The sequence below is a fragment of the Coregonus clupeaformis genome, chromosome 7 (assembly GCF_020615455.1).
Source record: "Coregonus clupeaformis isolate EN_2021a chromosome 7, ASM2061545v1, whole genome shotgun sequence".
Taxonomy (NCBI): domain Eukaryota; kingdom Metazoa; phylum Chordata; class Actinopteri; order Salmoniformes; family Salmonidae; genus Coregonus; species Coregonus clupeaformis.
In genome coordinates, this window is record NC_059198.1 from 54,199,527 (window position 1) to 54,224,112 (window position 24,586).

Here is a 24,586-nt window from a genome sequence, read left to right on the forward strand (position 1 = left end):
TACAAATGTGGACCACACCATGGAAAAACAGTTATGTAATATATGGCCAAACTATTTCAATCTGGTTTGAAGTGACTGGAATCAGAAAGATATTGGGAAGTTCAGAAGATCATCAGGCAATACTTTTGAATGATCTTCTGTGTAGAAAATAACACCATCATTGATGTTCTTTCCCCCCCAGTCTGGTCCTGTCCAGTCTGTTCTGAGCCCTACGCAGCTTGTAGGCATTGGAGAGGGAAACAGAACACGTGTGTTCCTGATAGTCATATCTTTCAGTGATGGGGTCATAATATTTTGTAGCTTAAACCGTTCAAAGATAAATCCATATTTGTAGGAAGGAAACGGAAACCGCTGTTTATTACAACAGCATTTAGCGACTACCGGAGGTTACTGACATAACCCTGGTTATATGAACCAAGCCCAGTGTGTCTCTCACCACCCCATTTTCAAATCAGTTGACCCCACATGGGGTCGCGACCCCTAGTTTGGGGAACGCTGGGTTTAAAACCAGTATTAATGACATTTACAAAATTAATTAATTTATTTGCACTTAATCACTTAATTCAAGTGTTTAGATTGCAGGAAATGGCAGTTACAGGTGTTCAAAGCACCTCCTCCTCGACTGACTTATCAGCACCACCTTGTTAAAAACTCCTGTGGGGGACCCTGAATGCCTTGTTTCTGTTCAGCCCTATGAAAGGGTTAGGGGTTAGAGTCTAGGGTTAATGATGTGTTTCTGTTCAGCTCTATGAAAGGGTTAGGGGTTAGAGGCTAGGGTTAATGATGTGTTTCTGTTCAGCTCTATGAAAGGGTTAGGGGTTAGAGTCTAGGGTTAATGATGTGTTTCTGTTCAGCCCTATGAAAGGGTTAGGGGTTAGAGGCTAGGGTTAATGATGTGTTTCTGTTCAGCTCTATGAAAGGGTTAGGGGTTAGAGTCTAGGGTTAATGATGTGTTTCTGTTCAGCTCTATGAAAGGGTTAGGGGTTAGAGTCTAGGGTTAATGATGTGTTTCTGTTCAGCCCTATGAAAGGGTTAGGGGTTAGAGGCTAGGGTTAATGATGTGTTTCTGTTCAGCTCTATGAAAGGGTTAGGGGTTAGAGTCTAGGGTTAATGATGTGTTTCTGTTCAGCCCTATGAAAGGGTTAGGGGTTAGAGGCTAGGGTTAATGATGTGTTTCTGTTCAGCTCTATGAAAGGGTTAGGGGTTAGGGTTAATGATGTGTTTCTGTTCAGCTCTATGAAAGGGTTAGGGGCTAGGGGTTAGAGTCTAGGGTTAATTATCTGTTTCTGTTCAGCTCTATGAAAGGGTTAGGGGTTAGAGTCTAGGGTTAATGATGTGTTTCTGTTCAGCCCTATGAAAGGGTTAGGGGTTAGGGGTTAGGGTTAATGATGTGTTTCTGTTCAGCTCTATGAAAGGGTTAGGGGTTAGAGTCTAGGGTTAATGATGTGTTTCTGTTCAGCCCTATGAAAGGGTTAGGGGTTAGGGGTTAGGGTTAATGATGTGTTTCTGTTCAGCTCTATGAAAGGGTTAGGGGTTAGGGTTAATGATGTGTTTCTGTTCAGCTCTATGAAAGGGTTAGGGGCTAGGGGTTAGAGTCTAGGGTTAATGATGTGTTTCTGTTCAGCCCTATGAAAGGGTTAGGGGTTAGAGGCTAGGGTTAATGATGTGTTTCTGTTCAGCCCTATGAAAGGGTTAGGGGTTAGAGGCTAGGGTTAATGATGTGTTTCTGTTCAGCCCTATGAAGGGGTTAGGGTTAATGATGTGTTTCTGTTCAGCTCTATGAAAGGGTTAGGGGCTAGGGGTTAGAGTCTAGGGTTAATGATGTGTTTCTGTTCAGCTCTATGAAAGGGTTAGGGGTTAGAGTCTAGGGTTAATGATGTGTTTCTGTTCAGCCCTATGAAAGGGTTAGGGGTTAGAGGCTAGGGTTAATGATGTGTTTCTGTTCAGCTCTATGAAAGGGTTAGGGGTTAGGGTTAATGATGTGTTTCTGTTCAGCTCTATGAAAGGGTTAGGGGCTAGGGGTTAGAGTCTAGGGTTAATGATGTGTTTCTGTTCAGCTCTATGAAAGGGTTAGGGGTTAGAGTCTAGGGTTAATGATGTGTTTCTGTTCAGCTCTATGAAAGGGTTAGGGGTTAGGGTTAATGATGTGTTTCTGTTCAGCTCTATGAAAGGGTTAGGGGCTAGGGGTTAGAGTCTAGGGTTAATGATGTGTTTCTGTTCAGCCCTATGAAAGGGTTAGGGGTTAGGGGTTAGGGTTAATGATGTGTTTCTGTTCAGCTCTATGAAAGGGTTAGGGGTTAGGGTTAATGATGTGTTTCTGTTCAGCTCTATGAAGGGGTTAGGGGTTAGGGTTAATGATGTGTTTCTGTTCAGCCCTATGAAAGGGTTAGGGGTTAGGGGTTAGGGTTAATGATGTGTTTCTGTTCAGCTCTATGAAAGGGTTAGGGGCTAGGGGTTAGAGTCTAGGGTTAATTATCTGTTTCTGTTCAGCTCTATGAAAGGGTTAGGGGTTAGAGTCTAGGGTTAATGATGTGTTTCTGTTCAGCCCTATGAAAGGGTTAGGGGTTAGAGTCTAGGGTTAATTATGTGTTTCTGTTCAGCTCTATGAAAGGGTTAGGGGTTAGAGGCTAGGGTTAATTATGTGTTTCTGTTCAGCCCTATGAAGGGGTTAGGGTTAATGATGTGTTTCTGTTCAGCCCTATGAAAGGGTTAGAGATTAAAGTTACATGCGGACCACACCGCCCGCGTTGCGTGAGTGTTGCAAAATAAATGTACACGTTATTCAATAATTTTATCTGATCTGCTCGAGCGCGTCAACGAGCGTCTGCGTAGCCAGGCGATAGAACTTGGTTGTATTTGTGACGCTTGACTCGCTCCTCATTGGTTTTTAGTAGTATGGATTACATTTTAAATGTTCCTCATCAATCTACACACACTACCCCATAATGACAAAGCAAAAACACATTTTTAGAAATTTGCAAATTTATAAAAAATTAATAACTGATATTACATTTGTATAAGTATTCAGACCCTTTGCTATGAGACTCGAAATTGAGGTATTTCTGTTTGCAAAAATTTCAAAACTTTTTTTGCTTTGTCATTATGGGGTATTGTGTGTACATTTCTGAGGAAACATTTGTATTTAATCAATTTTAGAATAAGGCTGTAACATAACAAAATGTGGAAAAAGTCAAGGGGTCTGAATACTTTCCGAAGGCACTGTATATCCCAGGACAAATTAGCTAGCAACAGCAAGCTAACTAGCTAAATGTTCATGAATGTTTCATGTGTTTCGACCTGTCCCCAAATTAATATAGTAGGTTCAGAGTTCGCTTTGATATTTCAACCTGCGTGTCCTGATCGCGTCTGGTGTGGATGCGTGCGACGGTCTTGTCAGCATGTTAGAGGTTAGGTTAATGATTTGTTTCTGTTCAGCACTAGGAAAGGGTTAGGCGTTTAATGTTTATCATATAAATAATGTAGCCAGCTACAGTTCCGAATGTTTTGTTTCAAGTAAATCTTGAATTTTATGGAGAAAAGTAGACTGTCTACACTGAGAAAAGTACCTGAGAAAAAAGCTCCACATCAGTCAGAGCGCGGTCTGCCAGTTCCTGAATCTCATCAGTCAGAGCGCGGTCTGCCAGTTCCTGAATCTCATCAGTCAGAGCGCGGTCTGCCAGTTCCTGAATCTCATCAGTCAGAGCGCGGTCTGCCAGTTCCTGAATCTCATCAGTCAGAGCGCGGTCTGCCAGTTCCTGAATCTCATCAGTGCAAAGTGCAATTGAAGCACAAAAATAGTCTGATGCAGAAATGACAATAAGAACCATTTTAGATCTTAGAGATTTCTTACACGTTTTATTTTTTTTTCCCTTTGTGAAAAAGTGGTCCTCTGTAGCTCAGCTGGTAGAGCACGGCGCTAGTAACGGGTCCTCTGTAGCTCAGCTGGTAGAGCACGGCGCTAGTAACGGGTCCTCTGGTCCTCTGTAGCTCAGCTGGTAGAGCACGGCGCTAGTAACGGGTCCTCTGTAGCTCAGCTGGTAGAGCACGGCGCTAGTAACCGGTCCTCTGTAGCTCAGCTGGTAGAGCACGGCGCTAGTAACGTGGTCCTCTGGTCCTCTGTAGCTCAGCTGGTAGAGCACGGCGCTAGTAACGGGTCCTCTGTAGCTCAGCTGGTAGAGCACGGCGCTAGTAACGGGTCCTCTGGTCCTCTGTAGCTCAGCTGGTAGAGCACGGCGCTAGTAACGGGTCCTCTGGTCCTCTGTAGCTCAGCTGGTAGAGCACGGCGCTAGTAACCGGTCCTCTGTAGCTCAGCTGGTAGAGCACGGCGCTAGTAACGGGTCCTCTGGTCCTCTGTAGCTCAGCTGGTAGAGCACGGCGCTAGTAACGGGTCCTCTGTAGCTCAGCTGGTAGAGCACGGCGCTAGTAACCGGTCCTCTGTAGCTCAGCTGGTAGAGCACGGCGCTAGTAACGGGTCCTCTGGTCCTCTGTAGCTCAGCTGGTAGAGCACGGCGCTAGTAACGGGTCCTCTGTAGCTCAGCTGGTAGAGCACGGCGCTAGTAACCGGTCCTCTGTAGCTCAGCTGGTAGAGCACGGCGCTAGTAACGGGTCCTCTGGTCCTCTGTAGCTCAGCTGGTAGAGCACGGCGCTAGTAACGGGTCCTCTGTAGCTCAGCTGGTAGAGCACGGCGCTAGTAACGGGTCCTCTGGTCCTCTGTAGCTCAGCTGGTAGAGCACGGCGCTAGTAACGGGTCCTCTGGTCCTCTGTAGCTCAGCTGGTAGAGCACGGCGCTAGTAACGGGTCCTCTGTAGCTCAGCTGGTAGAGCACGGCGCTAGTAACCGGTCCTCTGGTCCTCTGTAGCTCAGCTGGTAGAGCACGGCGCTAGTAACGGGTCCTCTGTAGCTCAGCTGGTAGAGCACGGCGCTAGTAACCGGTCCTCTGTAGCTCAGCTGGTAGAGCACGGCGCTAGTAACGGGTCCTCTGTAGCTCAGCTGGTAGAGCACGGCGCTAGTAACCGGTCCTCTGTAGCTCAGCTGGTAGAGCACGGCGCTAGTAACGGGTCCTCTGGTCCTCTGTAGCTCAGCTGGTAGAGCACGGCGCTAGTAACGGGTCCTCTGTAGCTCAGCTGGTAGAGCACGGCGCTAGTAACGGGTCCTCTGTAGCTCAGCTGGTAGAGCACGGCGCTAGTAACGGGTCCTCTGTAGCTCAGCTGGTAGAGCACGGCGCTAGTAACGGGTCCTCTGGTCCTCTGTAGCTCAGCTGGTAGAGCACGGCGCTAATAACGGGTCCTCTGTAGCTCAGCTGGTAGAGCACGGCGCTAGTAACGGGTCCTCTGGTCCTCTGTAGCTCAGCTGGTAGAGCACGGCGCTAGTAACGGGTCCTCTGTAGCTCAGCTGGTAGAGCACGGCGCTAGTAACGGGTCCTCTGTAGATCAGCTGGTAGAGCACGGCGCTAGTAACGGGTCCTCTGTAGCTCAGCTGGTAGAGCACGGCGCTAGTAACGGGTCCTCTGTAGCTCAGCTGGTAGAGCACGGCGCTAGTAACCGGTTCGATCCCCGGGACCACCCATACACCAAAAAATACAAAAAATACAAAATAATGTATGCACGCATGACTGTAAGTCACTTTGGATAAAAGCGTCTGCTAAATGGCATATTATATTATAAAAATGAGGAATTCTGCGTTAACTAGCACGTTAAACTTAGGGGACACGTTATCTTAGTACGTTTCTGAATTAATAAGGTGACGGTGCATCTTATTGTGTAAGCTTTCTGCCGTATTTGAGAGGTCAAAGCCCTTTGGATGAGTTCTCTGTACAGCTGCCAACATTTTTTATTTCCTTGCATTTTTTCTCCTCTGTTCTCGGGCCAGTCTGCTCCTCCCCCAGTCTGCTCCTCCCCCAGTCTGCTCCTCCCCCAGTCTGCTCCTCCCCCAGTCTGCTCGTCCCCCAGTCTGCTCCTCCCCCAGTCTGCTCCTCCCCCAGTCTGCTCCTCCCCCAGTCTGCTCCTCCCCCAGTCTGCTCCTCCCCCAGGCCCGTTGCCCTACCGACTCCAGACACAGCGTGTTCACATGCTGCATCAGAGCAGACAAGCATCAAAACCTTTTCATTCTCTTGGAAATGACCAAACTCACCATAAATGACATTCAGTCCTGAACTAAAACATAAACGCAACATGTAAAGTGTTGGTCCCATGTTTCATGAGCTGAAATAAAAGATCCCAGAAATCTTTCATATGCACAAAAAGCTTATTTTCTCAAATGTTGTGCGCACATTTTGACATCCCTTTTAGTGAGCATTTCTCCTTTGCCCAGATAATCCATCCACCTGACAGCTGTGGCATATCATGAAGCTGATTAAACAGCATGATCATTACACAGGTGCACCTTGTGCTGGGGACAATTAAAGGCCAATGTAAAATGTGCAGTTTTGTCACACAACACAATGCCACAGATGTCTCAAGTTTTGAGGGAGCGTGCAATTGGCATGCTGACTGCAGGAATGTCCACCAGAACTGTTGCCAGAATATTTAATGTTCATTTCATTACCATAAGCCACCTCCAACATTGTTTTAGAGAATTTGGCAGTACGTCCAACCGGCCAGTCTAGGACCTCTGCGGGATCGTCTGAGACCAGCCACCACGACAGCTGATGAAACTATGGGTTTGCACAACCGAATAATTTCTGCACAAACTGTCAGAAATTGTCTCAGGGAAGCTCATCTGCGTGCTCGTCGTCCTCACCAGGGTCTTGACCTGACTTCAGTGGGCAAATGCTCACCTTCAATGGCCACTGCACACTGGTGAAGTGTGCTTTTCAGCGATGAATCATGGTTTCAACTGAAACGGGCAGACGGCGTGTATGGCATCTATGACAAGGTGAATCCAGGTGAAAGCTATGATCTCTTATTGATCACTTGTTAAATCCACTTCAGTCAGTGTAGATGAAGGGGAGGAGACCGGAGTCGTGCCAGGCGCACCAGTTTGTGTCAAGAACTGCAACGCTGCTGGGTTTTTCATGCTCAGTAGTTTCCTGTGTGTATCAATAATGGTCCACCCCCCAAAGGACATCCAGACAACTTGACACAACTGTGGGAAGCATTGGAGTCAACATGGGCCAGTATCCCTGTGGAACGCTTTCGACACCTTGTAGAGTCCATGCTCCGATGAATTGAGGCTGTTCTGAGGGCAAAAGGGGGTGCAACTCAATATTAGGAAGGTGTTCTTAATGTTTTGTACTGTCAGTTTATATTTTGTGTGAGCAAAAGAACACTGCATGGCTAAATGCATATAATTGCAGGAAATTAGCTTTAAAACTGCAACATTTTCTCTTTGCTACAGGGCAGAATACAGGGAGCTCAAAGTATTGGGACAGTGACAATTATTTTGTTGTCTTGGCTCTGTACTCCAGCACTTTGGATTTGAAATGATACAATGACTGAGGTTAAAGTTCAGCCTGTCAGCTTTAATTGGAGGGTATTTTCATCCATATCGTCTTTAGACCGTTTAGAAATTACTGCCCTTTTTACGTTGTCCCCCCATTTTATGGTAAATAATTGTCATTTTGGAGACACTTCTTTTGTAAATCAGAAGAGAATATGTTTTGAAACACTACTACATTAATGTGGATGCTACCATGATTACGGATAGTCCTGAATGAATCATGAATAATGATGAGTGAGAAAGTTAGACGCACAAATATCCCACCAAGACATGCTAACCTCTCACCATTACAATAACAGGTTAGCATTTTTGGGGTATGATATTTGTGCGTCTAACTTTCTCACTCATAAGCCCTAGGAAAGGGTTAGAGGTCAGAGGCTGTGGTCAATGCTGTGTTTCTGGTCAGTCCTAGGAAAGGGTTAGAGTAGGGTTATAGGTCAGAGGGTTAAAGCCCTGTTTCTGGTCAGCCCTATGAAAGGGTTAGAGTAGGGTTATAGGTCAGAGGGTTAAAGCCCTGTTTCTGTTCAGCCCTAGGAAAGGGTTAGAGTCTAGGGTTATAGGTCAGAGGGTTAAAGCCCTGTTTCTGGTCAGCCCTAGGAAAGGGTTAGAGGCTAGGGTTATAGGTCAGAGGGTTAAAGCCCTGTTTCTGTTCAGCCCTAGGAAAGGGTTAGAGTCTAGGGTTATAGGTCAGAGGGTTAAAGCCCTGTTTCTGTTCAGTCCTAGGAAAGCCCTGGCGTCTCCAGTGAGAGAACCTCCTCTCACCGAGCTGGAGGATGACTTCCTGATCCTGGAGGATGATGGGCCTTCCTGGTTCTCCCTTCGCAGGAAGATTGACCCCAACAGGACCACAGCCAAACCACGACCGCAGCAGCAGAACCAATCACACAGTAGTGACAATGCCTCAGCAGACACACTCACCAAGGCTACAGCCAATCAGAGATCAGGAGGGACAGACAGACCTCGGACAACTAAAGAGAAGAAGGGAAAGAATCCTACAACCAGGAAGGAGAGGGACTCTAGTCCCCAGGGGGTAGGACCTCAGGGTGATGGGCCTGTTAATCATGTTGACCTCGAGGCAGACCACATAGAACAAGACAAGAAGAAAGTCAACAACCTGTTATCTGAACCAACGACAGCAGGTGACCTGGAACAAGAGGCACCAGGAGGAGGGGCCAAGCCTAAACCTAGCCACACCAAAACAGAAAAGAAAGTTCCCAGAATCTCTAAATCCAAAGCTGGTATCCAAGGTGACAAGGTGAACCCCAAGACGAGCCGAGGACGAGGCCGGCAGTCTGGGAAGACCAGGAGACTGTCAGGTCGAGCTGGGGAGGAGCCCGTCACCATGGAGGAGGAGAGTGAAGCGGCTGCAGACCAATCATCAGCTGAAGACCAGGCGGCAGACCAGGATGTTTCTCCAGGTAAGATCCCCTGACAGCTGACATCACACATCATGATGGTTTCTCTGACTACAACGTTCATCACAAGTTCAAGTTGTATCATGCCATTTGTAGGTATAGGAATATGTTTTGTAAGAGCTCTCAACAAATAAAAAAATACATAAAAAACATTCACAAAACAATTACATTTACATTTACGTCATTTAGCAGACGCTCTTATCCAGAGCGACTTACAAATTGGTGCATTCACCTTATGATAGCCAGTGGGACAACCACTTTACAATATGTTATATATATATATATATATATTTTTTTTGGGTTGGGGTAAGGGAAAAAATGTAGTTTACATAAAAGACTAGGCTAGATGTAATGTTGTCTTTCCTCCACAGTTCTACAGTTGGCACCAACAGGACAGAGACGAGTCATCTCTAAGGTTCCAGCCAATTGTAAGGCCCAGGAGGTCTGCCCCGCCCCTACTGGTGAGGCTGACTCCTCCCAGTTAGCAGGGAAGAGGAAGAGGACGAAGCCTGGTCCCTGGTGGCTCACCAGTCCTGTCAACACACAGCTCACAGAGACAGACAACAAGTCCAAACAGAATAACAAGACTACATCTAAACTAGCAAGACATTCCTCTGTGGAGTCAGGGCAGGAGGACGGGCCATCAAAACCCTTGTTTAATCAGAACGCAAAGAAGAAACCCTCGTCCAATCAGTCAGCAGCAAATAAACCCTCGTCCAATCAGACCACAGAGAAGAAACCGTGGTCCAATCAGACTGCAGAGCAGAAAGCAGAGAAGCCCAAGAAGGGCAGACCTAAGAAGCAGACGACAGCCAGTACAGAGGAGCCAGCGAGGCCTGAAGGTCAGAGAGAAGAGGAGCCAGCGAGGCCTGAAGGTCAGAGAGAAGAGGAGCCAGCGAGGCCTGAAGGTCAGAGAGAAGAGGAGCAGGAGGCCATGCCCAGCCCTCTCAGACAGCATACACTCACCTCAAGTAAGGCTTCATATTAACGCCATCCTTTTTCCTTCAAGGGAATATAGTTCACTCATAAATCAAGCTTAGTAATATACAGAATATGTACTGTCATCTCAAACAGCTGTTATTGAAATATGTGGTGATTTGTGTTCTGCTTGTGTCTCTTCTCAGGTGAGAAGGTGTTTGACTGGATCTACACCCGCACTCCCAAGTGTAAACCCCAGAGTGATGCCACCCCCCACTCTGCTACCGTTACCCCCAGCAGGAGTGATGCCACCCCCCACTCTGCTACCGTTACCCCCAGCAGGAGTGATGCCACCCCCCACTCTGCTACCGTTACCCCCAGCAGGCAGCAGCACCAGGCCAGGGATACCCCCAGCAGGCAGCAGCACCAGGCCAGGGATACCCCCAGCAGGCAGCAGCACCAGGCCAGGGATACCCCCAGCAGGCAGCAGCACCAGGCCAGGGAGGCTCCAGAGGCTACCGTTACCCCCAGCAGGCAGCAGCACCAGGCCAGGGATACCCCCAGCAGGCAGCAGCACCAGGCCAGGGAGGCTCCAGAGAAACGCAGTAGCAGGAGAAGGAAAGCTCCAGTGAACTGGTGGGAGACCAACAACCCCCCAGAGAATGCTGGCCGCACCTGTTCCTTCCCTCAACAACCCCAGCCTTACCCCAAAACACCTTCATCCCATCAACCCCAGCCTAACCCAAAAACACGCAAGGTGGTGAGCAGTAAGTCCAAGCCCAGACCAGTCCGGACCAGGCCTGCTAAGTCCCTGGGACCTCCTCAGAACGGCAACACAGCCTCCTCACCTCGACCTGGAGCAGTCCAGACCCTGGGACCTCCTCAGAACGGCAACACAGCCTCCTCACCTCGACCTGGAGCAGTTCAGACCCTGGTGAAGAGGAAGGACCCCTCCACTCCCAAGACGGCCAAGCGCTCTCTGGCCACCTTTGGCGCCATCTTCTCCTCGGGCAGAGAAGCGCTCCCGGTGGCCACTGTCAGAAGCACGTTGCAGACTTCAGGGAGGAAAGCCCTATTCCCTGAAGAGCAGTCAGCCCAGAGCCCCAGCGTCAGCCTCAGCACTGGTCCAGCTAAGGACCCCTCCCAGGACACAGCCAGTGACAGGAGCTCCAGCCCTGTGGATCTGAGTGCCAGTACGGTCTACATAGAGCCTGTTGGACAGCTGGGGAAAAAGACCAGACGCCGAGACTTCTCCCAAAGCAACAACCGACTCTCAGACAACACGTAAGTACACTCCTAAACACTGTTACTTCTGACTAGGCGATATATCAAATGAATTTGATTAATTAGAATGTGAGTTTTTGAGCGATATTCCAAATGCCTGTATCGCATGAATCATGGTTTAGTTTTTAGTTTTTATCAGCTTTTTCTCATTGTTTTTTTCTGGTCTCTTTTGCTCAGAGATCTGTATACGGACGAGATGCACGTCTCCTCCCTAACAATGGGAGTCGTCATCCCAGAGGTGGGAAGGCAGGCAAAAATAATAGGTCCAAAATAAGCCCATATAAACACATTGCCCTTATTTTTGGACAGATTCTAGCGCTTCGCCTCTTCCTCTATGGTTTACACACCAAGCCCCTCCCCCTGCCTCTCACGCCAACAAAGTTGTGATATCACATCTTCCTCTCTGACGAGCGGTTTCAACTCGCTATTTGCATTTTGAGGTTTGGTCCAACAGAATCGGTCATATGGACACAAACACATTGAGACATTTTACTATAATAGAGAAGTTACGTTTTTTAACGATACGCTTTTTATGTCTCAACTCCTCAAATTGCGCACAGAGCAGACACATTATTATTATATTACACTACTAAAACCAGAGTATCAATGAACATTGATTCTGGAAAATTAATGCTCAGTTTGTCGCGCGCGGCATTGTGGTACCACGTACCGTTAGCAGCATTTTAGCCAAAGACTGTCATACTAGCTGTCTAGTCTGTTTATAAATGTGCAATAAGCATAAAACAATTATATAAGGAATTGGCAACTCGTTCTCATTCTGAGAAATAAGGTAGGCCACTTGATTTCAACATCTGAACAAAGTGGACAGGCTAACATGCTGTTCAAACAGTTGGAGACAGACAGAATGGTGTGTTCATAACAATTTAACTGTTCTAACTTGTTAGCAAGCAAATAGATCCAGGTAAAGATTAGCTGGCTATTCACTAGCACTTGGGTTTGAGAGATTGTTCTATAGCCTCTAATGCCTGCCACAAGAAGTTAGTCATTATTAGTGAATGTGTTTATTCATGGTTCAAGTTACATTTGTAACAAAAAAGGGCATTTTCATAAACTGACTTGAAAGACAGAAAGCGGCACAGGTCCTAATCCAGGCACTTGTCATCTCCCGTCTGGATTACTGCAACTCGCTGTTGGCTGGGCTCCCTGCCTGTGCCATTAAACCCCTACAACTCATCCAGAATGCCGCAGCCCGTCTGGTGTTCAACCTTCCCAAGTTATCTCACGTCACCCCGCTCCTCCGCACACTCCACTGGCTTCCAGTTGAAGCTCGCATCTGCTACAAGACCATGGTGCTTGCCTACGGAGCTGTGAGGGGAACGGCACCTCCTTACCTTCAGGCTCTGATCAGTCCCTACACCCAAACGAGGGCATTGCGTTCATCCACCTCTGGCCTGCTGGCTCCCCTTCCTCTGCGGAAGCACAGTTCCCGCTCAGCCCAGTCAAAACTGTTTGCTGCTCTGGCACCCCAATGGTGGAACAAGCTCCCTCACGACGCCAGGACAGCGGAGTCACTCACCACCTTCCGGAGACATTTGAAACCCCACCTCTTTAAGGAATACCTGGGATAGTATAAAGAAATCTTTCTTACAGACAATTTTTACACGCTTCAGCAGTCGGCGGTCCCGTTCTGTGAGCTTGTGTGGCCTACCACTTTATGGCTGAGCTGTTGTTGCTCCTAGACATCTTCACAATAACAGCACTGACAGTTGACCGGGGCAACTCTAGCAGGGCGAACGGACTTGTTGGAAAGGTGTCATCCTATGACGGTGCCACGTTGAAAGTCACTGAGCTCTTCATTAAGGACATTCTACTGCCAATGTTTGTCTATGGAGATTGCATGGCTGTGTGCTCGATTTAATACACCTGTCAGCAACGGGTGAGGCTGAAATAGCAGAATCCACTAATTGGAAGGGGTTTCCACATACTGCTGTATATATAGGGTATTTCTTACTGTTGCTTCTCTTCTAAACAACGTTATGAGTGACTGTTGTCCAACGTGATGTCAGGTGATCCATTCCTTTTTGTCAACAGGTTAAAAGGTTTCAAAAGCGGACCGTCTTCCATGATTGAACTGGAGGATTGTGAAGAGCATGAGGACATCTGTAAGTGCAGAGCATTGTGCCTTACTGCTTCCTGTTTGCTTACTGCTTCCTGTTTGCTTTGACTTTTTTAATTAGATTGTTTTCATTTAAAGTGTGTTGGGATTTTAAATGCACTTTAAATAAAGTTTGATTTAATTTAACACATTTAAACTACAGTGCCTTCAGAAAGTATTCAAACCCCTTGACTTATTTTGTTGTGCTACAGCCTGAATTAAAAATGGATCCAAATTAAATGTCAACCATCTACACACAGTACCCCATAATTACAAAGGGAAAACATGTTTTTAGAAATGTTTGCTAATTTATTGAAAATGAAATGCAGAAATGTCTCATTTACATAAGTATTCACACCTCTGAGTCAATACTTTGTAGAAGTACCTTTGGCAGCGATTACAGCTGTGAGTCTTTCTGGGTAAGTCTCTAAGAGCTTTCCACACCTGGATTGTACAACGTTTGCCCATTATTCTTTTCAAAATTCTTCAAACTCTGTCAAATTGGTTGTTGATCATTGCTAGACAACCATTTTCAGGTCTTGCCATAGATTTTCAAGTAGGTTTAAGTCAAAACTGTCACCTCAACTACCTCAACTAGCCGGTGCCCCCGCACATTGACTCTGCACCGTTACCCCCCTGTATATATAGCCTCCCTACTGTCACTTTATTTTACTTCTGCTCTTTGTTTTTCTCAACACTTTTTTTTGTTGTTGTTTTATTCTTACTTTTTTTGTTTAAAATAAACGCACTGTTGGTTAAGGGCTGTAAGTAAGCATTTCACTGTAATGTCTGCACTTGTTGTATTCGGCGCATGTGACCAATAAAATTTGATTTGATTTGAACTCGGCCACTCAGGAACATTCACTGTCTTCTTGGTAAGCAACTCCAGTGTAGATTTGGCCTTGTGTTTTAGGTTATTGTCCTGCTGAAAGGTGAATTCACCTCCCAGTGTCTGGTGGAACGCAGACTGAACCAGGTTTTCCTCTAGGATTTTGCCTGTGCTTAGCGCCATTCAGTTGATTTTTTTCCCTGAAAAACTCCCCCAGTCCTTAACGATTACAAGCATACCCATAACATGATGCAGCCACCACCATGCTTGAAAAATATGGAGAGTGGTACTCAGTAATGTGTTCAGGACAAAAAGTTAATTGCTTTACCACATTTTTTGCAGTTTTACTTTAGTGTCTTGTTGCAAACAGCATGCATGTTTAGAATATTTTAATCTGTACAGGCTTCCTTTATTTTCACTCGTTAAGCAAATTGTTACTCCTGAACTTATTTAGGCTTGCCATAACAAAGGGGTTGAATACTTATTGACTGAAGACATTTCAGCTTTACATCTATTTGTAAAAAAATAGTTCCACTTTGACATTATGGGTTATTGTGTGTAGGCCAGTGACGACAAAATCTCTATTGAATCCATTTAAAAATCAGGCTGTAACAACAAAATGTGGAAAAAGTCAATGAGTGTGAATACTTTCTGAAGGAGTGTGAATACTTTCTGAAGGAGTGTGAATACTTTCTGAAGGAGTGTGAATACTTTCTGAAGGAGTGTGAATACTTTCTGAAGGAGTGTGAATACTTTCTGAAGGAGTGTGAATACTTTCTGAAGGAGTGTGAATACTTTCTGAAGGAGTGTGAATACTTTCTGAAGGAGTGTGAATACTTTCTGAAGGAGTGTGAATACTTTCCTGTCCCTGACCTCTGACCCTGACCTCTGACCCTGACCTTTAACCCTGACCTCTCCATGACAGGGCTCCCGTCATCCAGAGTGACGCCCCATCCGTCTGTCCATCCGTCAGTCCCTCCTGGTATCGTGCTGTCAGATCCTGAGGCTGTGACTGCGGCTGTTTGTGCTCCTCCTCTTAGAGCCATCACACTGCAGCTGGAGGACAAGGCCAACCTCACCGACTGGCTGGCTCTGCTCTGGCCTGCCACCAGGAAACGTACGTACACACAGACAGAGATGGGGCAATAGGTCAACAGTAGTGTAATGTTGTCCTGTGTTGTGTTGTGTTGTCAGAGGGAGGCCAGATCAGCCCAGATCATTTCCAGTGGTTCTCGTACCGAAACAGAGCTCTGGGTTACAAGATGGACCTGCTGGCTGAAACCTTCTCTAATGGAAAGATCCTGCTGGGCTCCTACATGAAGAAACCTCTGCTGGTGGACCACAGCGCTACCACTGTGAGTAACCCTGACCTTTAACCCCTAACCCTCTACTGGTCGACAACAGCACTAACACTGTGAGTAACCTTTAACCCCTAACCTTTAGGTGCGCTACATGACCAAAAGTATGTGGACACCTGCTCGTCTAACATCTTATTCCAAAATCATGGGCATTAATATGGAGTTGGTCCCCCCTTTGCTGCTATAACAGCCTCCACTCTTCTGGGAAGGCTTTCCACTAGATGTTGGAACATTGCTGCGGGGACTTGCTTCCATTCAGCCACAAGAGCATTAGTGAGGTCGGGCACTGATGTTGGGCGATTAGGCCTGGCTCGCAGTCGGCGTTCCAATTCATCCCAAAGGTGTTCGATGGGGTTGAGGTCAGGGCTCTGTGCAGGCCAGTCAAGTTCTTCTACACCGATCTCGACAAACCTTTTCTGTATTGACCTCGCTTTGTGCACAGGGGCATTGTCATGCTGAAACAGGAAAGGGCCTTCCCCAAACTGATGCCACAAAGTTGGAAGCACAGAATCGTCTAGAATGTCATTGTATGCTGTAGCGTTAAGATTTCTCTTCACTGGAACTAAGGGGCCTAGCCTGAACCATGAAAAACAGCCCCAGACCATTATTCCTCCTCCACCAAACTTTACAGTTGGCACTATGCATTCGGGCAGGTAGCGTTCTCCTGGCGTCCGCCAAACCCAGATTTGTCCGTCGGACAACCAGATGGTGAAATGTGATTCATCACTCCAGAGAACACATTTCCACTGCCCAGAGTCCAATGGTGGCGAGCTTTACACCACTCCAGCCGGCGCTTGGCATGGCTCATGGTGATCTTAGGCTTGTGTGCAGCTGCTCGGCCATGGAAACCCATTTCATGAAGCTCCCGACAAACAGTTATTGTGCTGACGTTGCTTTCCAGAGGCAGCTTGGAACTCGGTAGTGAGTGTTGCAGCCGAGGACAGACGATTTTTACGCGCTATGTGCTTCAGCACTCGGCGGTCCCGTTCTGTGAGCTTGTGTGGCCTACCACCTTGCGGCTGAGCCGTTGTTGCTCCTAGACGTTTCCACTTCATAATAACAGCACTGACAGTTGACCGGGGCAGCTCTAGCAGGACAGAAATCTGATGAACTGACTTGTTGGAAAGGTGGCATCCTATGACGGTGCCACATTGAAAGTCACTGAGCTCTTTAGTAAGGCCATTCTACTGATAATGTTTGTCTATGGAGATTGCATGGCTGTGTGCTCGATTTTATACACCTGTCAGCAACGGATGTGGCTGAAATGGCCAAATCCACTCATTTGATGGGGTGTCCACATACTGCTGTATATATAGTGTTTATCATATCAGAATTAGAATATCAGTTCAGAGTGATGTCAGATACGTCATATCAGAATGAGTGTAGGGCTGGGCAATATATCGAATGAATGTTTTAGAGCGATGTTCCAAATGCCTATATCACTCCACAGACACCAAGCCCCTCCTCCTTAACACTCCACAGACACCAAGCCCCTCCTCCTTAACACTCCACAGACACCAAGCCCCTCCTCCTTAACACTCCACAGACACCAAGCCCCTCCTCTTTAACACTCCACAGACACCAAGCCCCTCCTCTTTAACACTCCACAGACACCAAGCCCCTCCCCCGGCTCGGGTTAATATTTATAAAAAAAATTCTCTCTGCATTGTTGGGAAGGGCCCGTAAGTAAGCATTTCACTGTAAATCTACACTTGTTGTTTACGAAAAATTTAACAAATAAAATTTGATTTGATTTGTTTAAACTCGCTATTTGCATTTGAGGTTTGGTCCAACAGAATCGGTCATATGGACACAAACACAGAGACATTATTTTACTGTAATAGAGGAGAACTTAACCTTTATAACAGCCTTTTTATGTCTCAACTTCCAACATGTAGAACAGAGCAGACTAAAACGAGAGTGTCAATGAACATGTGGCAAAGTAATGCTCAGTACAGCTAGCAGCAATCTAGCCACAGGCTGTCAGCTGTCTAGTCTGTGTGTTATGAATGTGCAATGAGCACAAAAATACGCATTTATATAAGGAATTGGCAACTTGTTGTTATTCTGAGAAATAAGCCTCTTATCCAGGTAGGCTACTTGATTTCAATATCTTAAAGTGAACAGGTGTTCAAACAATTGGAGGCGGCCAGGAGGGTGTGTTCATAACAGTTCAACTGTTCTACCGTCTTAGCAAGCAAATAGATCCAAGTTGGCTTGCCTTTAAATATAAAGATTAGCTGGCTAATCACTAACACGTGGGCTTGTGCTTGAGAGATTTGTTTGAGACCCGTGTTAATTTTCTATAATGACTGCTACAAGATGTTGGTCATTATTAGTGAATGTGCGTTGTGGATAGTTCTGATTCAATTTGTTACAAAAAGGGAATTTTCATAGACAGACATGAAAGCCAGAATAGTGATTATTGCAAAAAAAGGTTAAACTATTTTGATAAAATAATGTAATTATTAGTGTGGCTGTGGAAGGCTTATATTTAGGTATAATTTTGTGTTTTGACCTTTTTAATTGTGCAACAAAACTTATTCAGAGAGAACTTTTAAAATCTAGTGATATATCGTGAGTCGCCCATAAGTTTGAAATAGGGATGCACATTTCGGTAAATGTTGCTGCTGGCGAACCGACCCTCATTAACCGGACAACAAACTGATTTGCCTAACAGTATGCATACAGGGAATGGAAATGTTTCATTAATTAACCTCTTATGGATCGGACCCTTTCTTTTCAATTTTCGCCTAAAATGACATACCCAAATCTAACTGCCTGTAGCTCAGGACCTGAAGCAAGGCTATGCATATTCTTGATACGATTTGAAAGGAAACACTTTGAAGTTTGTAACTGTGAAATTAATGTAGGAGAATATAACACATTAGATCTGGTAAAAGATAATACAAACAAAAAAATATGCATTTTTGTGTTTTTTGTTCCATCTTTGAAATGCAAGAGAAAGGCCACAATATAATATTGCAGTTTAGGTGCAATTTAGATTTTGGCCAACAGATGGCAACAGTGTGTGAAGTTTCAGATTGATCCAGTGAAGCATTGCAATACTGGACTATTATGTACTTGGAAATGTAATTGATACATTTCCAAGTACATAACTATAGAGAACATACATTTTGTATTACCATATCATGTTTGTAAGTTTACACACTCCCAGGAATGTCATACATGATGGATCATTAGCTTATACACTAACTTTCACACATCTAGATGGCCGGGCAGGGTGGGTGTGGAGCCAGAGACAGCAGGGGTTCAAACTGTAGAACCCAGTTCCTACATTTGAATATAAAAATTTATTTTATCGAACAAAACTATGCTACATTTTATCTTTGGGACCCTTAGGATGACAAATCAGAGCAAGATTACTGAATGTAAGTACATTATTTAACTTCATAGGTGAATGTATCAAAGCAGTTGCCGTGATAAGTTTTTTGTTGTTGTGCACTCTCCTCAAACAATATCATGGTATTTTTTCACTGTAATAGCTACTATAAATTGGACAGTGCAGTTAGATTAACAATATTGTAAGCTTTCTGCCCATATAAGACATGTCTATGTCCTGGAAAGTTTGCTGTTACTTACAACAGTCATGCTAACCACATTAGCGCATGTTAGCTCAACCCTCCCGTATACGGGACACCGATCCCATAGAGGTTAACAGCTTAATGGAAACATGCAACAATAGTAAGCCTATAGTCTTACAGTTAAAAGGCTATAGCCTATTATTGAACATGCAACTCATGTAATGAAGCAGCTAATAAAATGTAATTTTGCTGCCTCTCTAACCTGGTGGTCCCTGCACGCACGACCCACGTGGAGTTCCAGGTCTCAGGCAGCCTCTGGAACTGCTGTTCTGCGGCCAACAAGGCAGAGTTCATCTCAGTCTATGCTACCCTCCAGTCCCTCGACTTCTTGGCGCTGACGGAAACATGGATTACCACTGAAAACACTGCTACTCCTACTGCTCTCTCTTCGTCTGACCATGTGTTCTCGCATACCCAGAGAGCATCTGGTCAGCGTGGTGGTGGCACAGGAATCCTCATCTCTCCCAAGTGGACATTCTCTCTTTTTCCCCTGACCCATCTGTCTATCTCCTCATTTGAATTCCATGCTGTCACAGTCACTAGCCCATTCAAGCTTAACATCCTTGTCATTTATCGCCCTCCAGGTTCCCTTGGAGAGTTCATCAATTAGCTTAACGCCTTGATAAGTTCCTTTCCTGAGGATGGCTCACCCCTCACAGTTCTGGGGGACTTCAACCTCCCTACGTCTACCTTTGACTCATTTCTCTCTGCCGCCTCCTTTCCACTCCTCCTCTTTTGACCTCACCCTCTCACCGCCCCCCTACTCACAAGGCAGGCAATACGTTTGACCTCATCTTTACTAGATGCTGTTCTTCTACTAATCTCACTGCAACTCCCCTCCATGTCTCCGACCACTACTTTGTATCCTTTTCTCTCTCGCTCTCCTCCAACACTACTCACTCTGCCTCTACTCAGATGGTAATGCGCCGTCGCAACCTTCGCTCTCTCTCTCCCGCTACTCTCTCCTCTTCCATCCTATCATCTCTTCCCTCTGCTCAATCCTTCTCCCTCCAATCTCCTGATTCTGCCTCCTCAACCCTCCTCTCCTCCCTTTCTGCATCCTTTGACTCTCAATGTCCCCTATCCTCCCGGCCGGCTCGGTCCTACCCTCCAGCTCCGTGGCTTGACTCATTGCGAGCTCACAGAACAGGGCTCCGGGCAGCTGAGTGGAAATGGAGGAAAACTAGACTCCCTGCGGACCTGGCATCTTTTCACTCCCTCCTCTCTACATGTTCTTCATCTGTTTCTGCTGCTAAAGCCACTTTCTACCACTCTAAATTCCAAGCATCTGCCTCTAACCCTAGGAAGCTCTTTGCCACCTTCTCCTCCCTGCTGAATCCTCCTCCTCCTCCCCCTCCCTCCTCCCTCTCTGTGGATGACTTCGTCAACCATTTTGAAAAGAAGGTTGACGACATCCGATCCTCGTTTGTTAAGTCAAATGACACTGCTGATCCTGCTCAGACTGCCCTACCCTATGCTTTGACTTCTTTCTCCCCTCTCTCTCCAGATAAAATCTTGCGACTTGTGACGGCCGGCCGCCCAAAAACCTGCCCGCTTGACCCTATCCCCTCCTCTCTTCTCCAGACCATCTCCGGTGACCTTCTCCCTTACCTCGCTGATCAACTCATCCTTGACCGCTGGCTATGTCCCTTCCGTCTTCAAGAGAGCGAGAGTTGCACCCCTTCTCAAAAAACCAACACTCGATCCCTCCGATGTCAACAACTACAGACCAGTATCCCTTCTTTCTTTTCTCTCCAAAACTCTTGAGCGTGCCGTCTTTAGCCAACTCTCCTGCTATCTCTCTCAGAATTACCTTCTTGATCCAAACCAGTCAGGTTTCAAGACTGGTCATTCAACTGAGACTGCTCTTCTCTGTGTCACAGAGGCTGTCCGCACTGCTAAAGCTAACTCTCTCTCCTCTGCTCTTATCCTTCTAGACCTATCCGCTGCCTTTGATACTGTGAACCATCAGATCCTCCTCTCCATCCTCTCCGAGCTGGGCATCTCCGGCGCGGCTCACTCTTGGATTGCGTCCTACCTGACCGGTCGCTCCTTCCAAGTGGCGTGGCGAGAATCTGTCTCCGCACCACGTGCTCTCACCACTGGTGTCCCCCAGGGCTCAGTTCTAGGCCCTCTCCTATTCTCGCTATACACCAAGTCACTTGGCTCTGTCATATCCTCACATGGCCTCTCCTATCATTGCTACTCAGACGACACACAACTAATCTTCTTCTTTCCCCCTTCTGATAACCAGGTGGCGAATCGCATCTCTGCATGTCTGGCAGACATATCAGTATGGATGACGGATCACCACCTCAAGCTGAACCTTGGCAAGACGGAGCTGCTCTTCCTCCCGGGGAAGGACTGCCCGTTCCATGATCTCGCCATCACGGTTGACAACTCCGTTGTCCTCCTCCCAGAGTGCGAAGAGCCTTGGCGTGACCCTGGACAACACCCTGTCGTTCTCCGCTAACATCAAGGCGGTGACCCGATCCTGTAGGTTCATGCTCTACAACATTCGGAGAGTACGACCCTGCCTTACACAGGAAGCGGCACAGGTCCTAATCCAGGCACTTGTCATCTCCCGTCTGGATTACTGCAACTCGCTGTTGGCTGGGCTCCCTGTCTGTGCCATTAAACTTATCCAGAATGCTGCAGCCCGTCTGGTGTTCAACCTTCCCAAGTTATCTCATGTCACCCCGCTCCTCCACACACTCCACTGGCTTCCAGTTGAAGCTCGTATCCGTTACAAGACCATGGTGCTTGCCTACGGAGCTGTGAGGGGAACGGCACCTCCGTACCTTCAGGCTCTGATCAGTCCCTACACCCAAACGAGGGCACTACGTTCATCCACCTCTGGCCTGCTAGCTCCCCTACCTCTACGGAAGCACAGTTCCCGCTCAGCCCAGTCAAAACTGTTCGCTGCTCTGGCACCCCAATGGTGGAACAAGCTCCCTCACGACGCCAGGACAGCAGAGTCACTCACCACCTTCCGGAGACACTTGAAACCCCACCTCTTTAAGGAATACCTGGGATAGGATGAAGTAATCCTTCTACCCCTCTTTACCCCCCCCCAAAAAAAAAACAAAAAAAAAACATTGTAAAGTGGTTATCCCACTGGCTATAGGGTGAATGCACCATTTTGTAAGTCACTCTGGATAAGAGCGTCTGCTAAATGACGTGAATGTAAAATGTATGTAATTTTCTAACATTTGCCAAAATGCAATTTGCAGGAAAACACTGTTCTAAACAGGACACCTAATGCGAGCGGTTCCATATATGACAGCCGGCTACGACAGAGCCTGGATTCGAACCAGAACCTTAGACCACTGCGCCACTCGGGAGACGCTAATGGATTCGAACCAGAACCTTAGACCACTGCGCCACTCGGGAGACGCTAATGCGAGCGGTTCCATATATGACAGAGATGAAAATCTCAGTTAGAAACTTAGAATCTAATGGCAACAACTAGGATGGGTTGCTAATATGACTAGGAAACTGCCTTTGGCTTCTGGACAACGAAAAAAAGTTGATATGAAAAACAATCGAACAGGAAAGAAAAGCTGGTAATGGCACGAGGAAGTCTTTCTAAAATCATCGCCTCCGTTTCTATGGATGGATTTAGGCTACGTTGAAGCAAGGCAAAACTTGCCTCATTATTTGAAGTAATGTTCCATGGTCAGGTTTCAAACATCTATACTGTCCCAATGCTAGAGAGGGAGAGAGGGAGAGAGGGAGGGAGGGAGAGATTTTCCATATTCAATATAGAGGGCTGATATTTTAATTTTCCTGGTCAAGGTTTGGCTTTTTCAGGAGAGGCTTTATTACTGCCACTTTTAGTGAGTTTGGTTCACATCCAGTGGATAGGGAGCATTTATTATGTTCAACATAGGAGGGCCAAGCACAGGAAGTAGCTCTTTCAGTAGTTTAGTTGGAATAGGGTCCTGTAGGCAGTTCTGTGCAGACTCAGGACAACAGCGTTTTGCAGAAATACGCATATTAAAAGAATGTCCACAATTTGTTTTCTAATGATCATGATCTTTTCTTGGAAGAAGTTCTTAAATTCATCACTGCTAGGCCGTCCTCCCTTTTTTAAATTTGTTTTTATTCTGCTCAATAAGATTGGATCAGTAGGCTGATTGAATAGCAGGCTGATGGATCAGTAGGCTGATCGAATAGCAGGCTGATGGATCAGTAGGCTGATCGAACAGCAGGCTGTTGTTCCAGGTGTATAACCTCCTAACCAGCTGTGTGCTGTTGTTCCAGGATATATAACCTCCTAACCAGCTGTGTGCTGTTGTTCCAGGTGTATAACCTCCTAACCAGCTGTGTGCTGTTGTTCCAGGTGTATAACCTCCTAACCAGCTGTGTGTTGTTGTTCCAGGTGTATAACCTCCTAACCAGCTGTGTGTTGTTGTTCCAGGTGTATAACCTCCTAACCAGCTGTGTATTGTTGTTCCAGGTGTATAACCTCCTAACCAGCTGTGTGTTGTTCCAGGTGTATAACCTCCTAACCAGCTGTGTGTTGTTGTTCCAGGTGTATAACCTCCTAACCATCTGTGTGGTGTTGTTCCAGGTGTATAACCTCCTAACCAGCTCAGTGACTGTGACGATCAACGGCAAAGAGAACCATTATAACCCAGGACAGACCTTCATGGTCCCATGTGGTGAGTTAGAACCCAGGACAGGCCATGCCTTCTGACCCCTTCCCTGTATTGTCCAACAGGCCATGCCTTCTGATCCCCTCCCTGTGTTGTCCAACAGGCCATGCCTTCTGATCCCCTCCCTGTGTTGTCCAACAGGCCATGCCTTCTGACCCCCTCCCTGTGTTGTCCAACAGGCCATGGTTACTGACCCCTTCCCTGTGTTGTCCAACAGGCCATGCCTTCTGACCCCCTCCCTGTGTTGTCCAACAGGCCATGGTTACTGACCCCCTCCCTGTATTGTCCAACAGGCCATGCCTTCTGATCCCCTCCCTGTGTTGTCCAACAGGCCATGCCTTCTGATCCCCTCCCTGTGTTGTCCAACAGGCCATGCCTTCTGACCCCCTCCCTGTGTTGTCCAACAGGCCATGGTTACTGACCCCTTCCCTGTGTTGTCCAACAGGCCATGCCTTCTGATCCCCTCCCTGTGTTGTCCAACAGGCCATGGTTACTGACCCCTTCCCTGTGTTGTCCAACAGGCCATGGTTACTGACCCCTTCCCTGTGTTGTCCAACAGGCCATGCCTTCTGATCCCCTCCCTGTGTTGTCCAACAGGCCATGGTTACTGACCCCTTCCCTGTGTTGTCAAACAGGCCATGGTTACTGACCCCCTCCCTGTGTTGTCCAACAGGCCATGCCTTCTGACCCCCTCCCTGTGTTGTCCAACAGGCCATGCCTTCTGACCCCCTCCCTGTGTTGTCCAACAGGCCATGCCTTCTGACCCCCTCCCTGTATTGTCCAACAGGCCATGCCTTCTGACCCCTTCCCTGTGTTGTCCAACAGGCCATGCCTTCTGACCCCCTCCCTGTGTTGTCCAACAGGCCATGGTTACTGACCCCTTCCCTGTGTTGTCCAACAGGCCATGGTTACTGACCCCCTCCCTGTGTTGTCCAACAGGCCATGGTTACTGACCCCCTCCCT

The 24,586-nt window shown here is 46.9% G+C and overlaps 1 protein-coding gene across 1 annotated transcript in view; it reads left to right on the top strand.

The window, feature by feature from the left end:
- The window catches only part of LOC121569957 (serine/arginine repetitive matrix protein 2), a 72,408-nt gene that overhangs the window by 39,582 nt on the left and 8,240 nt on the right, over positions 1 to 24,586 (top strand). Inside the window, exons 9-15 of the mRNA XM_041881320.2 lie at positions 8,155 to 8,855; positions 9,224 to 9,823; positions 9,977 to 11,054; positions 13,107 to 13,177; positions 14,925 to 15,116; positions 15,194 to 15,354; positions 23,539 to 23,629. Of these exons, the coding sequence (XP_041737254.2) occupies positions 8,155 to 8,855; positions 9,224 to 9,823; positions 9,977 to 11,054; positions 13,107 to 13,177; positions 14,925 to 15,116; positions 15,194 to 15,354; positions 23,539 to 23,629 (2,894 nt within the window). The remainder of the gene's footprint in view (positions 1 to 8,154; positions 8,856 to 9,223; positions 9,824 to 9,976; positions 11,055 to 13,106; positions 13,178 to 14,924; positions 15,117 to 15,193; positions 15,355 to 23,538; positions 23,630 to 24,586) is intronic.